The sequence below is a fragment of the Alligator sinensis genome, unplaced genomic scaffold (genome assembly GCF_000455745.1).
Source record: "Alligator sinensis unplaced genomic scaffold, ASM45574v1 scaffold366_1, whole genome shotgun sequence".
NCBI lineage: Eukaryota > Metazoa > Chordata > Crocodylia > Alligatoridae > Alligator > Alligator sinensis.
The window spans coordinates 2,595,052-2,608,960 of NW_005841851.1; the positions used below are offsets into that span (position 1 = coordinate 2,595,052).

The 13,909-nt window shown below is 41.5% G+C and overlaps 1 protein-coding gene across 7 annotated transcripts in view; it reads right to left on the bottom strand.

Annotated features, from left to right (window-relative positions):
* CFAP74 (cilia and flagella associated protein 74) overlaps positions 1-13,909 on the bottom strand; it is a 119,001-nt gene that overhangs the window by 84,321 nt on the left and 20,771 nt on the right. For all 7 annotated transcript variants that reach the window (XM_025211676.1, XM_025211682.1, XM_006016243.1 and 4 more), the window contains 5 exons: positions 12,962-13,066; positions 8,047-8,220; positions 7,676-7,786; positions 5,490-5,592; positions 3,929-4,086 (listed from right to left, as the gene is read on the bottom strand). In XM_025211676.1, the coding sequence (XP_025067461.1) occupies positions 3,929-4,086; positions 5,490-5,592; positions 7,676-7,786; positions 8,047-8,220; positions 12,962-13,066 (651 nt within the window). The remainder of the gene's footprint in view (positions 1-3,928; positions 4,087-5,489; positions 5,593-7,675; positions 7,787-8,046; positions 8,221-12,961; positions 13,067-13,909) is intronic.

The following is a 13,909-nucleotide window of genomic DNA, read 5'->3' on the forward strand; positions in this document are numbered from 1 at the left end:
ATCCTTCTTTACTATTAGGTCTGGTTTGTACTGTCAGGTGTACAGAAAGTTTAATAACAACATATCATGTTAGCCCTCAGTCACATTTTATGTGTAATTTAGTTATCTTCTTGAAATGTAAAGTGTACAAATTCAATTACAGGTTATAATAGCTAAAGCATTAGGTATTCAGGAAATCAGAAATATAGACTCAGGCTGCAACAGAGAGAGATGATGGAGCATAGATCATCTCTTTCTTGGGAAAGAAATAAAAAATAAAGGGACAAGGAAAAATAGCTAAGTGGCATTTTAGCAGGTTAGCAGAGTGACAGCTGAATTTAGAAAGAAACTGCTATGAGGAACATACAGTCATGTCAGAGCCAATATTAAATCTAGCACAGCATATGATCTATGCCAGGTATATCTACATGAGATGCTTTACTCAAGATTAGAGTAAATTACTGCACAGTAGGCGTCACTATCTACACGTACAGACGCTTACTGCACAGTAATTAGCTCTAATTGTGAGTATATTTGCTACCTGTAAATACAAGTAGCAAATTTACTTGCAATTAGTTACTGTGTAGTACAGCACATGTAGATGGCTGACCAGGAGCAAATTTACTCCCAGTTAGCAGGGCAGCTGACAGTAGGGGGGTGGGGTGGGGGGGGGGGGGGGAAGTTCCTAGAGCTAGGCTGCATGGGGAAGTCTTCAGGTATAGGTTCCTAGCCCTAGGCTGCATGGGGAAGTCTTCAGGTATAGCCTGGAGGTGGCAGAGGGCTGTCCTGTTTCAAGCAGTTCACAGCCAGCTCTGAGCTGCATGTACATGTCTCTAGTGGGTTATGGAATAGAGAAAATCCCACACAACTTACTGATTCGTTTGATGCACTGGCTGGGGGAGTAGTTAGTTGATTGTACGATTTCACAATGATTACACACTTAATTCATACAACACAATTTTAAAATAAAATTCTTTGCTACGCATAGAACACTGCTTAGCTTTAAGAAATACCACAAACATTAAGAACACAATAACTACATACATCAGAAACAATGCTCCTAATGTACTTCCTTCCCAAACAATTACAATTACAACTCAAAGTTAAATTTGAATCAATACTATTATTTTTCATAATATACTTACAATTCTAAAATTCTGAGAAGCCAAACACCTAAATATGGTTCCATTCCTCAGTAGTACAATTTAATGGGTTGGCCTCAGTAGTACGGTTCAATGGGCTCGCCTCAGCAATACAATTCAATGGGCTGGCCTCAATACTGATAGGACTAAGTCCCGTTCCTTCAGTCCCTTTTGGGTGCTCCGCAGCTTCAGCGTGAACTAAGAGATTTGTGTTCACAGAGAGGGTGGTTCAGGTGATCAGTCTGATCCGGCCTACACTTGCACTACTCCCAAATTTGAGCTCAGATCTTACTTAACAGATTCTTTTGCTTGGTAATTAGTTTCTTTTGTTGACCATTTTAATTACTTTGGGGAATTTCCATATCACTGAAAAGGCTCCTAGGTTTTGATTTCTTGGAATGTGGGATGTTTGCTTAAGGGTCATTTTTATGTTAACTTTGTTAAAGGCCTCTAAAGATAAAATTCAAAAGTTAAGACTTTGAGCAAAGTCAGGACATTCCACACGTAGACCAAAACAATGGCCTAGATAAGAAGATAAATCTTGTCTTCTTCCTAAACTGGCTAATGGGCAACTATTATAAGCATTCAAATTATTTCATTCAATATGACAGTACAGACTTCCCTGCATATCCCAGGGCTGGTCAGGAACCGTCCAGGTCAGGGGCAGATCCCAGCCTCATGCCCCAATTGGGTAATCGAGGCACAGGACTTGGAAAGAGCTGCAGGGGAGGGGCAGATCCCATTCCCCTCCCCTGATCTGCCAGTGGGCAAGCTAGCAGCAAGCCCCTGGCTGGGTGGGTAATCAGCAGACTGGGGTAGGGGGCTGGGACCTGCCTCTCCCCTGTGGCTCTTTCCAAGCTTTCTGCCTCCAATCAGGGAACTGGAGTTGGGACCTCTGTGCTGCTGGGGCAAAGGGACATTGTCCCTACCTGGGCTCTGGCAGCAGAGCCTGCCCCAGCAGCAGGTAATCTCCTAGCTCCCACCAGGAGACAGCTGTCTCCTGGCCCTGTGCTCCCCATCAGTCCCTGGGCTAGCACCCAGGGGGAGCCTAGAGCTCCCCTTGGCTGTTGCAGGGGGCTGGTGCAGGGCTGGAGCAGGCGGGATCAAATTTGCTGCCAGGAGCAGCAAATCTGCTTTCATAGTTTCATAATTGGTAGGGTTGGAAGGGTCCTGAGCAGATCATCAAGTCCAACCCCCGGCCATGGCAGGAAAAAGTACTGGGGTCAAATGACCCCAGCAAGGTGTTCGTCTAACCTCCTCTTAAAGACCCCAGGGTAGGAGCTAGCACCACTTCTCTTGGAAGTTGGTTCCAGGTCCTAGCCACCCTGACTGTGAAGTAGCGCCTCCTGATGTCTAGTCTGAATCTACCCTCTGCCAGCTTGTGACCGTTATTTCTAGTCACTCCTAGTAGTTCTGGGGGGAACAGGGACTCCCCCAGTGCCTGCTGGTCCCCTCTGACTAGTTTGTAACCGGCCACTAGATCCCCCCTCAGCCTTCTCTTGTGGAGGCTGAACAGGTTCGGGTCTCTTAGCCTCTCCTCGTAGGGCCTGCCCTGCTGGACCTTGATCATGTGGGTGGCCCTCCTCTGGACCCGCTACAAGTTGTCCACATCCCTCCTGAAGTGCGGCGCCCAGAACTGGACGCAGTACTCCAACTGCGGCCTGACCAATGCCACAGAGTGGGAGGATCACCTCCTTGGACCTGCTCGAGATGCATCTCTGGATGCATGACAAAGTGTGGTTGGCCTTCCTGACCGCGTCCCCACACTGCTGGCCCATGTTCATTTTGGCACCAGTAATGATTCCAAGATCCTTTTCTGCCTCTGCACCGACGAGAACGGAGTTCCCCAGCCTGTAGGTATGCTGCTGGTTCTTACCCCCAGGTGCAGCACCTTGCACTTGTCAGTGTTGAAATCCATCCTGTTCGCATGAAAGAGTGAAAAAGGATGAAGGATTAAACCCCAAAATAGGTTACAGTTAGGCTTTTCCATTACAGACTTCTCATAATTCTGTACATATTTATTTTTATGTGCATTTAGTACTAATGAAATGGCTGGTTCAGCATTCTGAAGACTAAAGCTATTATTATTTATCTGAACATCAAGTGCAATAGTCCTTACACAGTCTCATCATTGTGCTTGAACCATAACCTAGATGATTACTTCCAAAAGGTTAGTTATGATTACATAGGGTAACTACCATTACATCTCCCTGGCTGGTCAGCTATAGTTATATTGCTGTGTCTGTCAAAAAGAAGACCATATAGTTCTCACTAAGATGGCTTTCGTGAAATGAACACAGCCACAGAGAATTAGTCCACTTCTTCAAAACTATTCATAAGAGTTACTTTGTCATCAATGCAGGACAAAAGTTTGATCCTTACAAATATAGTCCTGATCATACAATTTGATCTGAGAGGGCTGATACCAGGGAAGAGTACAACTGATTTCAGTGGAGCTGAAAGTTATAGCTGTACAGATACAACTGCAGACTAAGGTCAGGGTTTACACTTCAACCAATGACACCTTTACACTTTAACCATATAAGCAGAGTGAAATCCTTAGACAAAGTATATGAAACTAGTTTCTTTGAAATATATGGGGCATACTTGAGCCAAGAATCTGGGATGATACTATATTTAGGTACAAGATACTCCAAGAATCAGTGCAGTTCCAGGGTTGCAAGGCTAAGAGCAGTAAAGATGACATGTTTTAGTTTCAAAGAAGAGCAGGTGGAAATGTGATAGTTATTCAATAGATATGTGCACTAACAAATAGCTGAGAATTACACAACAAAATTATTACTTACAATTTATGTCTTTCAAACTCCACCAGTCGTTTATGGAGAAAAATCTCCTTGGCAACATTGCCTCCTCCTGCTAGAATAGTTTCTCTCATTTTCATCTCCTGGTTTTTTGCCTCGAGAGCTCTTGCTTTATCCCTTGCCTGCAAGGCTCGAAGGGTTTCCTACGAAGTCATGCAAATCAGTTACATATTTCATTCATATATTATAAGCTATACAATAGAATATGGTAAGGAAACCTTTATCTGTGTCTGATTTTTTGGTGGATTTTCCTTTGATAGAATTTCCTTTATTCTTTTTTATATTTGAAGTTGCCTTTGGGTTTGTTTTTTAATTTTTTTGTTTTATTGTACCAGATTCACTTTGTAATGGTTGAGTTTAGAGGTGCACTAATACACTGGTCCGATATCGGATTGGCACCGATATAAAGAAAATTTTCTGTATCAGAAATTCGCCTGATGTGGCCGATAATTTGTCCAATAAATGCCCGCATGTGCACAAAGCCGTAGTGCAGCACGTAGGCAGTGAGGAGCAGAGCCGGCAGTGTGGAGTGCTGCATGCAGCTGGTAAGTCTGGTGTGGAGGAAGGGGAAGGGGAGCAAGGGTGTGGGGTTGGGGCAGGAGCTGCCCACCCAGGGCCAGGGCAGGTGTGGGACAGACGCGCAGCTAGTCGGGGGGCACGGGAAGGGGCAGGGGCAGAGCTCCTCCAGTGCTCGTCTGGCAGCTCGCACTGCTGCTCCTGCCACTTGTCCAAGAGGGCACCAGAGGGGAGGGCACGTGCCCCTGGATCTGCGTGGTGTGGTGCAAGACAGGCTGGGGCCAGGCTCTTTCCAACTGGGCAGATCTGAGGGCACACCTCCCCCGCCCATGCCCTCCCAGATGAGTGGTGGGAACTGCCAGATGAGCACCAGATGAGCCACGCACAGCGGCAAGAGCCGCCCCCCCGCTTTCCACACCCTCCCCCTCCATTCCACACCCACCCCAGCCTTGGTCCCGGCCCCAGCCCCAGCCCACAGCTGCAGCCTGCCCCGCACCACACAGATCCGGGGGACACATTCCCCCCCCGGATGAGCCACTTGCCTGAAACAAGTTAGTCTGTGCAGCAATGTATAAAAAGCATTGGAGATTAAAACAAGTAGGAATATCATCTTGGACTCTGCAATACACAGACACAGATGTGTGACACAATATTAGGATAAGAACCTTAGCTCTGAATTTCTTAGCTTTCCTGCTGGTTTAAATTATTTTAACTGTTATGCTGTTATATTAGCTGTTTTATTTAATAACTATTTCTGTTTGGAACAAGGCATATCAGTAACACCACGGGCCAGATTCTAGCACCCTTTCTGTGTGAATACTTTTTTTTCTCAGTGATTCTGGCCATGTAAGTAGTGTTAATAGATAAGTAGTTAGATAAGTAGGTAATAAGTAGTGTTAAAAGAAGCTTCTTCAGTGCTAGGACCAGATCATGTAAATGTAGCAGTGAAAACTTAAAATGGTTTTCATTAAAATCTGTCAATCTAATCAATCAATTGCTTCACTACTGATCTATGCACTAGTACTTGTACCCTATTGGAAGTTATGTTGTTTTTCAGGGAAAGCACAGCTTGCATCCTTCTCTCCATATGCTCCTGAGTTTCCAGTTCTTCTTTTGCTTTTTTCTGATATATCCTGTAGGTAGAATAAAACCTTTCAGACTGTGTCATGCTTAGCCTGGCAAATAAGTAGTGTTAATGTCACCCAACATTCCTCCTCTAACTCACTGTGTTTACTATAATATTGGGTATGATAAAATAGAACAGTTGGAAGAGTCTTCTGAATGTAGCACCATTTGAATTACATGTTCCAAAAATGCCTTTCAGCTAGTTTGCTCAACAATTTTTTTTACGCTTTGAACATGAAGAATGTATGTGCTACATTGAGAAATTTGTCTACTCACTACTACAGTATGGAGAGGATATATGTCTTGCTTATATAACCAGTCACACAGTGACATCAATGCTTAAACAGTTAAAGCTAACCTACTGGGTGCATCTATACATTCATTAATGTGCCATAATTACAGTGCATTAAGTTTAGTACCTGTAATGACAGCTACTAACTTAATGCGCCGTAATTCTTGCTACTGAGCATTAGTGCAGATGAATGGTTTTTTAGTGACATTAACGCACATTAGACTAAATCTACTGTGCATTAGCGCATTAACATAGGTTTAACACGCCACACTAACGCACAGTAGAACTAGTCTTCTGCGCATTAAGCATCTTCTGTAGAAGCATCCACTGGATCTAGAAATAAATCTAACCATGGGCTCAAGTCAAACCTGAGAAAACCCCATACTTACTAAGGTAAATGTTAAAAATGAACATACTTGATTTAATTTTTAACTAGTGGATATTTTCCACATAATTACAATCTTATATTCTCTTCCAGCAGAGCCACTAATTTGCTAGAGATTTAGTTTTCAGCAAACCTAATCAAGTAATGCAGATAGTTAATTCTGTTTGCCTTGGTTACTGTAACTTTGCCATATTGTCTAAAAAAACCCCAACAAACTAAATAGGAAACAATATACAATTACCTCAAATACCTTTCCAATGCCTAAATTCAAAAATACAGGAAAAATGATTTACAAAATATTTTGTTGAGAGTCTCTTCAGTATCAAAATACACTAATTTAATTATACAAATATAAAAACCATTAAGAGATCTTTAATGTCTACAAGTGCCAAGGATCTTGATTTCACTTTTCATCTAAACTACAACCCTTTCAGCAACATATAATCCCAAACATTCTGGAACATAAGGCCAGTATAACCTGAAAAAGAAGGCTGCCAGCCTCTGAATTTCCATACTACTTCATGAAACCACTGGGATTTTCCTTAGACGCTAGTTATTCAAGTCACTTTGGATCTTATGGGATTTGAATGGATAATAGCTCTAGGTGGTACAGCTGGAAGTTTCTAACTTCCAACAGAAAATACATCTAACAGTAAAATGTTTCCTTTTAAAGCAGGAAACTCATGCAGCTGGATAAAGGTCTGCGGGCCACATCCGGCCATGCCAGAGCCAATAGGCAGGACTAGGCTGGTAGGACAATGCGCACAGCGATCTCCCCCTGTGCTACAGACAGCATGCTGCGGACAGTGTGCAAACTAGATCCAATGTCTGTGGCTCCAGGGTGGTCAGGATCATGGCCCAGGCTGTCTGTGCACACCAGAGCCAGTGTGAAGGACTGTCCAATGAGGCACCACATGCAGCGTGTATTCCATGCTGGCTACCTCTGCTGTGGGTGGCGCTTGCTGCACTGTGTCTAGCCTACACGCCACAGGCAACACAAGCCCCTGAGTGGAGCCAGTGCCTCGTACAGGTGGTGCACAGGTTGGACCAAGCATTGTATGCAGTCAGCTGCCAGACAGCCCTGTACGCTGGCTGTGGCACAGCCTGATCCAGATCAGTCCAAGAGCCAGTGCATGGGGCTGGTTAAACATGGGTGCTGTATGCAGCTTGTGTGCTGGACTAACCCTCTGTGCCATGAACAACACCAGTGGTACAAGGTCCAGCCCATGCACCAGACCACCTCCACATGCCACATGCAGGGTTGGTCCAAAACTTATGGGACATATTATGCAGCTCCACAGGCCAGATCCAGCCTGCAGGCCATATTTTTGACACCCCTATCATAAAGATTGACTACTGAACAATACATTTCAGATATTGTGCTAGGACACTATCAAGCAGAAGCATTAGAAACCTGGCCATGGTTTTCTTCAGACACTGGACTGCTTTCTCATTATTCCTCTGAGCATCTTCAATTACTTTTTGATGTCTTCGCTCATACTCCTCCTGAGATTCCATTTCTTTTCTGTAAAAGACAGATTAAAACTGGTGGACCCAGTCCTAGACTACTGGAAGAGGACCAACTCCCACTAAAGTTAAGGGGCTTTAAGCTGGGAGTTGCTATTGCTTTACATTCTTTCTTTAATTCCATTTCCCAGTTCAAAGTTCTATGGTTAGCACTTAAATAAAAAACCTTCCTAGAGTTCCCCTGATACATGAATGAAATTTCTTATTGGGCAGAAAATTGCTGGGGAAGAGAAGTGGAGTCTCAGCAATTGTGCTTACTTTTTCACAGCCTGCTCTTTTTGTTCCATCAGCAGGACTTTAGCTTTTTCCTTTTGAATCCGTTCTTCTGTCCGTTTTTTGTACTGTCTCTCCAGAGTCTCCTCATCCTTTTCAAGTTGCTCTCGGAGACCTCCAAATTTTCCCTGCTCAATTTCAATCTGCCACATATCATACCTTTTAAACAAAGAGTTACTAGGTTAACCCCAAAAGGACCAGCATTTTATCAGGTAATTACCATATATACATTCAGAAGAGTCGGTAGCTCCATAGTAAAAAACAGAAATCTAGTCATGTTTTACTCTGGTAGTTACAAAGGATGTTGTAGCTAATCATCCAGAGTGGTGCTAGTGTTTAGTAATACTTGTAATTTTTAGAGGTGTCAAACTTCTTCCTCAAATTGGCTGCTAAGCAATATAAGTAAAAAAAGAAGGTTTATGGGACAATATTTTAATACTTTGCTAATTCAAAGCCACCTTACTTCTAAGCTTTTTCAGTAATGGCCCTTAGAGATTAATATTCTATGTTTTGTTCAAGGTGCCTAGATAACACACCGGTGGCATTAGAGTGTGCACAAACATACATTTTAGCCTCTTTAAAGGGGAGGGGAGCTGCAGCATGTGTTATGATCTGTTACCACCACATAGAAGCTTACAGTGATACAAGTTAGCTGTATCACCTTAAGTTTGACCCTAAATGAAGTAGGGTGAAGGGTGGAGTGGTTTTACTATACTTGTATTGCTACAGAATGCTTAAGATGGATAAAGGGGCATTAATTTCACTTGAAGCATGGACTCAAAAAGGAAATTATAACATTTAGATATCCATGCTACCCTGCTGGAGAGATGTGATGCTAACTACTGAGGCTCCAATTTTGCTTAGGAGTGCACAGCAAGCCAAACAACTTCCCTTGGTAAGGATGGGGCTATGGGTATAAATTCAGGCAGAGTTTACTTTACCTAAGGGGGAAAAACGTGTTTCCAGGAATAGCCTAAGACTGAGTCCATGGGAGAACTATGGACAGATCAGACAGTTTGGAGTCTAATCCAAACTGGAAAAAAGCATGGGATTCTGGTCAGAATAGATCAGACACACAAATGTAATATTTACATTGGGTAAAATTTTTCAAAAGCACTTTAAATCCCATTGAGTGTATCTACACAAGCAATTAATCTGACACAGTAAATTCTGGCACAGTTTGGGCTGGAGTCAGCTGCTCCTAGACACAGTATTTATACATGCACCCAGGATTGCAACAGTCTGAGCTGGGGAGGAGCAGCCCTGGGATGGCAGGAGGCCTGGGGGTGGTCAGCCCTATGCTCTGGGTGGCAGCATCAGGCAGCAGAGGGACTGGCTGGGGCATGAGTGCGCTACAGTGTGAGGCTAGCTGGTAAGGAGTCCCTGCACTGTAACAACCTGGTGCCTGGGTCACTGTCTACATATGCATTGTGGTGGCATAAATTACTTCACCATAGGATAGTACTTGTCCCAGACAATAGTATTCTTGGGTGGAGTTAATTTACTGCATCCTCAGCTGGGGGTGTATGTAGCTGGTGATGCTCTCCTGCAGAGCTAATTAGTCAATTCTGCAGTAAAGCACACGTGTAGATGAACCCATTGTCAAAAGAGCCTAAATCTCACAAAATGTCAAAAGAATTTAGTAACTCGAATGCTTAACTCACTTTTGGAAATAGAACTTAAGTACCTTTGCAAAATTTATCTACTAAATTGCAAAGAGAAAACTATTCAGAGGAAAAGTGAGAATTACCATAAGACACTTTAATACTAGTGCATGAAATCAACAATTAGAAACTGCAAGGAAACAGCCTCTTTGCCTTATTCTAGGAAGTGTTTTTACTTTGTTTTGGTATGCCACAATTCCTAACAACATTCAAATCTCTCTGCATAGACAAATATACATATGGTCTAACACTTATGTTACAAACAATTACTTTAAAAAGCTCCTCTAATGCTTTTATGTAATTTTGTATTATGAAGTTCTATTTTCTGACTAACCATGTGGTTAAGCATGTCTATAAGCCCCTGTTCACATTCTTGTTTTGATGTCCTTTCATTGATATTTGTACCTCTGGTGGAGAAAGTGTTGTCTATTGCCTCCTGCAAATGACTGGTTTTATATCTTAACATCTGAATGAATAATTTAATATATATGAGTCATCAATTAAGAGCATGAGAAATTAATTTAGGAGAAAAATTCAGAGCACCGCTAAACTGTATCCATTACTTTGCCATTATAGTCCTCTAAGGGGCATCTGAGAGACTGCAACAAATAAAAACCTTGTTATATTAAACTGGAGAATGGCTCCAAATATGATACCAAAAAGTATTAATTATTTTAAGTGACCTGCATGCTTGGGATGATGAACTGGTATGGGCTACTAATGTTGCCAGAAGCACTTATCCTCACCAGTTTTTCTAGGGGCAGATGTTACTTCCCCTTTACTGTTTTTTAATACCTAAAAAAGGACATAAATGTGCAGAGATAATTTTTTACATATTATTCAATAGAAAATACATGCCATAATAGATGAAAAGGAAAGAGGTGGGACAGTAATTAGAGTATTATGTAGCTGTGGGTTTATTGCAGTTCAGCCTTTTTCATATTTCAAAACATGACCAACCCATACATTCAGATTGGCAATTCATTTAGATTAGCATAATCTGGGCATCAGCAACCTACAGTCCATGGACTAAAGCCATTTTATCTGGTTGATATAGCTGGGGACCTTCTGCAGTGTTTCAGCAGTGGGAGGGTGGGGTGGCAGGAGGCTTTGCCTGGGCTGCAGGGAGAAGTGGGAGTGGCAGCAGATGCACAGCTCTGGTTCCGATTTCACTTCCAGCAGTGTCGGCCTGATTGGAAGTGGCCTGTGCCCATAGCTAAACTCATCAAAAACAGCCCCTGCTGCAAAATGTTCCTGACTCCCAGCATGGCCAATTCAACTCAGTTCACCATGCCAATTGATCTTCATCACTTTATTCTAACTCAGGGTCTGACCCAAGGTAAACTGTTTCATTTCCAAAGCAGTGAACTGCTGGTTCTGGTCAAAATTGGCTCTGAAGGAGCCTTGCTGTATGGGGAAGCTCCTGTATATGTTATGCTAATTTATTTGCAATCAACATTTGAAGAGATTCATTTGACAGGTAGCAATATACCTTTTCAATGCATGGTGCAGTGTGGCTGCCTCATTAAATGGGGATATAAATGAACCTATGAATGCCAGATGTAGGATATTTGGGGGAGTCTTTTGTGTTTTTCTACAGTTGCACGCAAACAAATTGCCGAAGAGAAGGTCAAAAGAACGAATGTGTATACTTGAAGTAGTGGAGTTACCACTTACCTTGAAAACGGAGTTATTTTGATTTAAGGGAGTCTTTACATGATTTATAATTCAGAGGAGGTTTAAGAAATCTCTAACTGGTCTGTGCCCTATCATATTAAGCATTTGGTTCCTTCAAAAGAGAGCAGAGGACCTTTCAAAATTCTTGTTCACTGTGCTGAAATGTACAGATATTCACCAAGTTTCCCATAAAGAAAACTTCACTACAGCAACTGAAGAATGATGGCACTCAAGTTTAAATTGTGGCATCTGCAGGATGGAGAGCTTTACAGAAATAGAATACATTTCCATTAGTTAAATATGCAGATGGCTGTTGTGCAAAAGTACCATTACTAATATAACAGCAAATTATCCAAGGTCTAGTACTGAAGTTATGATATTTTACAGATATGTCTCTTTCTGCTTAGGATGGTTTGGTTCAAGGTCATGAAATGTAGGCTAATAACTAGAAAAAAAATTCTGGATATACAGACCAGTGTTTTAGAAGGCCTAATATGGAAACAAAGAACTGATTGCCTTTTAACTGATTCACAATAGTGATAACTGTCATACCATCCCTTCAAGATGAGCCTTGTGATGCCTTTTCAAAATGCATACTTTCTTCCTTGGATAAATCCCACAGGTATAAGAGATAAGAGCCGCTCTACAAACTGCTGAGATTCAGATACTGGCCCTACCTAAATGGAACTGCTGCATGTAATTTTGTGACGGAAGTAGAAGAACAACTTGCTTCTAACCTAAACTGACTTCAAGAATTACGAACATTCAGCACTGAAAAGAAAAATGTTTTTAGAAGGAAAAAATATTTAAAAAATGCTCTATGAAACTAAAACACAAGTTGGGAAGAGAGACATATATTAATGGTTTGTTGTAGAATTCTTGGAGGATTCTCATTTAGAGATCTTTAATGAGGGTACTGCATCTTAATTGGAAGATTTGGAGCCAAATCCTGATCCAACTTAAGTGAACAGGAACATTGCTGTTGATTTCACGGAAGCAGAACTGTTCTTTAATGATGAGCTGCCTGGTAGTTTAGCCCAAAATTTAATCTACTTTGAAACTGCTGCAAACCTGACAAATAAAGAATTCAAAATATCTACCTGCTAAATCCATTACACCATTGCCACAGGTCCAGGAAACAAAACCACCAGATTATGCCCTTTAATCTTTTTTTTCCACTAGCTTGACTGTCTTTGAGGTCTTCTGTATATGGAACACTTCAAAAGTAGATAAAGCTACCTCACTTACTGTGCATTAAGAATTTTCACATCAGGTATCTTGTGTGCTGTAAATTCACACTTTGACTTGCTGCAAATTTCCCCACTACAAACAATTTCCCCATACAGGAATTTCCCCATACAGACAAGCCCTGAATTTCCCCATACAGACAAGCCCTGAATTTTTGATCACCTCAAATGTTAGTTATTATATATAGATACTTTATATTTCTTCTAAAACTGATTCAATCACTAAGTTGATTTAAGACTTTGGGCTAAACTGTAGAATGAAAAGAAAACTAATAAAGGTCAATAACTTTCACTCTCATTCCTTTAACTTACACATTTTCTTTCAGCAGCAAAGCGATTTTTGGCTCAAGGTCTTTTGCATTCTCCAGTTCAGTGCACAGTCGTCTGTGCGCTGCCTGTAGGCGAAACATAGCTGCACTGTTACATTAAAAAGAAAAAAAAAGGAAAGAAATTGGAAATGAATAGTAAAACCTTGCAAGGAAAATAACAGAAACTATTAAGGTGCCTTATACTTAAGACATATGTTTTAGAATACCACTGATTTATATTAAGCACAGTGGTTTGCAATCTTTTTTCATTTGTGGACCCATTTGGAAATTTTAAATGGAGAAGTGGACCCCGTTGAATTGTAAGTGTTGGTATTCACATACTTTTGATTGATCATAAGTCATCTTTCACGGACCCCTTAGACATAGTCTGCAGATCTCCAGGGGCCCATGGACCACAGGTTGAAAACCACTGCATTAATATAATGCCCTTTCCTAAGTGTAAGTTCTCCTCTCAAAAGCACACTCTCTTTAAACTACTGTATACCAGCTATATTCATTCAGCACATTCTTTTTACTTATCATGCATTCTGTTTTGGCTATTATTTTACCTATAATACTATATTATTCATTGATACATTTAACTTGTATGTAAGCTGCTTCAAAGTTTGTTCACAATACAGTGAACCCCAGCATACAAACTATCCAATGCTTTCAATTTAAACACATGGAAAAGGTGTAATGAATTGCCTCCCACTCCACAAAACAGGTCCTCAGTGCATTGGTACATTTCACAAGCACAAGACAATGAGAAAAATACAAGTACAAACCCCCTGTCATAACAGTTATCAGAGCAGCAAAGCTACAACCCACAAAGCACTTGTAGCGTACTTCTAGCATCTGTAACATACTTCTAGTGTCAACTGGTAATACTAAATCAACTGGCTTGAAGGGACATAATATAAACAGAACTGCCTACATAAATTAAGCTGAT